The sequence below is a fragment of the Plasmodium gaboni genome (assembly GCF_001602025.1).
Source record: "Plasmodium gaboni strain SY75 chromosome Unknown, whole genome shotgun sequence".
NCBI lineage: Eukaryota > Apicomplexa > Aconoidasida > Haemosporida > Plasmodiidae > Plasmodium > Plasmodium gaboni.
In genome coordinates, this window is record NW_017385242.1 from 1 (window position 1) to 2,299 (window position 2,299).

General features: G+C 17.2%; 1 protein-coding gene across 1 annotated transcript; it reads left to right on the top strand.

Moving 5' to 3' along the window:
- PGSY75_0006700A (putative membrane protein) lies at positions 1-2,299 on the top strand (the record flags this gene model as incomplete). The annotated part of the gene is made up of 1 exon (XM_018783201.1): positions 1-2,299. A coding segment is annotated over one exon (2,299 nt), but the record flags the coding sequence as incomplete, so codon positions are not given.

Below are 2,299 nucleotides of genomic sequence, written 5' to 3' on the forward strand. Positions count from 1 at the left end.
TAAAAATATGTATTTTATTTATATCACACATTAGTAAGTCTAATCATATAATTAATCATATTTTAAATATAATATCTCAACAAATTAATTTCGATGAATATATTCATGCATTGGCAGTTTTCTTACAACTTGTTCCTTATCTAAGTCATGACACTTTATATTATATTATCAAAAAATTTTATAAATCTTTAATAAAAAAAAAAAATGAAACTTCAAATATATTGTCTTTATTTATGAACATAAAAAAAGGAGGAGTACAAAATATTCATCTGGAAAAAAAAAAAAAAAAAAAAAAAAAAAAAAAAAAAAAGTCCACATCTAATGTTGACATTAATAATAATAGTGATAAAGAGAAGAGTATCCATATGGTTTTAATACAACATGAAAAATATCACAATAAAAATGATTATAATAAAAAACATTTGAATGATAAAAATGAACCATGTATATCTGCATATGAGATAAATGACACAAACGAGGAGAGTAAGTCATATATATATGAAGATTTAGATATATTTAAAGATTTACAATATTATAAGAATATTTATGATGAAGATATATATTCTTTAAAAAATAATAAAAAGAATAAATACATAAAAAAAATGATATATATAATAAATGATCATTTTTGTTTTATGAAATGTTTATATTTAGGGTTGATAGGAAGTAAATTGAATGAATTATATTCTTATGTGTCTTATTATTTATTTAAAATATTATGGAATATTATAAATAAAATATTTTATATACCATATAATCAATGTGATGAAAATAAAATCATACACTTATTAGATATATTCTTTTATAATACTACAATATTAAGTGTTACAAATATTTTTTTATTAAATTTACAAGTTATTATATTAAAATTATTATTAAATGTATCACAAACATATATAATGAATAAAAGATATATAACATTTTTTTCAATAAGAAGTTTATTATATTTAATAAAAAAAAAAAAATTATTTATTTGTATAGATAATTATATATATGAACAGCAAATGGTAGATAATCACAGATATCCTTTTTATTTTATGAACAATTTTTTTTATATGTCTACATTTGAATATTCTGATATATTACAACTATTAAATGTTATTCTTTTAAACAATGATAAAGAGAATAATAATCAAAATGATCAATATGATCAAAATGATCACAATAATAATTATTATTATTACAATTCTAATACTCTTTCTATTTATTTCTTTATTCAATTAATATATAAATTTTTTAAAGTTATTCAAGGGGTCAAACCAAAATATAATATATATAATATATATAATATAATGAATAATAATGTTTTTAAAGACACAAATAAAAATATACACAAAGACTCTTCTAATACTTTTAATTTTTCTTACTTTGATTTGAACGTAAATAAATTTATAACATTTTTTAAAAATATAGAAGATGTATATATTCAAAGGAAGGAGAATTCCAACCTTCAAAATATAAAAAAAAAAAAAGTAGATCATATAAAGCATGAAACAAAAAAGGAATCCAAAAAAAATCATATCATTAATAATAATGATATTAATAATAATGATATTAATAATGATGATATTAATAATGATGATATTAATAATGATGATATTAATAATGATTATATTAATAATCATAATGTTCAAAATAATTATGACCATAGAGGTAAATTCAACTTTCTTATAACACTCAGTGATTCTATTAATATAACAGATACACATAAAAATGCTCATATTTTTTTCAATAATTTCATTAATACTGCAAAAAATAAACACACAAACAATAATATAAATATTAAAAATTTAAACATAAAACTCGAAATTATTAGGATGAAGAAAAAGAAACAAAATAAATCCAACAAAGTTAAGAACAAAAAAAATAATAAAATAATAACATATTACACTCCACACATAAATAATAATAATACTATTATAAATAAATTAATAAACAAAATGGAAAAAAGAGAAAAAAAAAAAAACAAAAAAAAAAAAACAAAAAAAAAAAAACAAAAGAATATAGGAAAGACAACAAAAATAAATAAATCAAGTAAACAAATAAGCAAACAAAATGGAATAAAACATATAAATGAAAATATAAGTGATAATAATAATAATTATGATAGTAATCAAAATTATGATAGTAATCAAAATTATGATAGTAATCAAAATTATGATAATAATAAAAATTCTTATTCAAATGTTAAAAATTTGTTCTCATTAAATAATAACAACCAAAATGAAGATGCGTTTAATAATTATAAAAATATAACTAGCAGCTTCACCACTTCTTCGAGTAGTTGTATATATAGTAG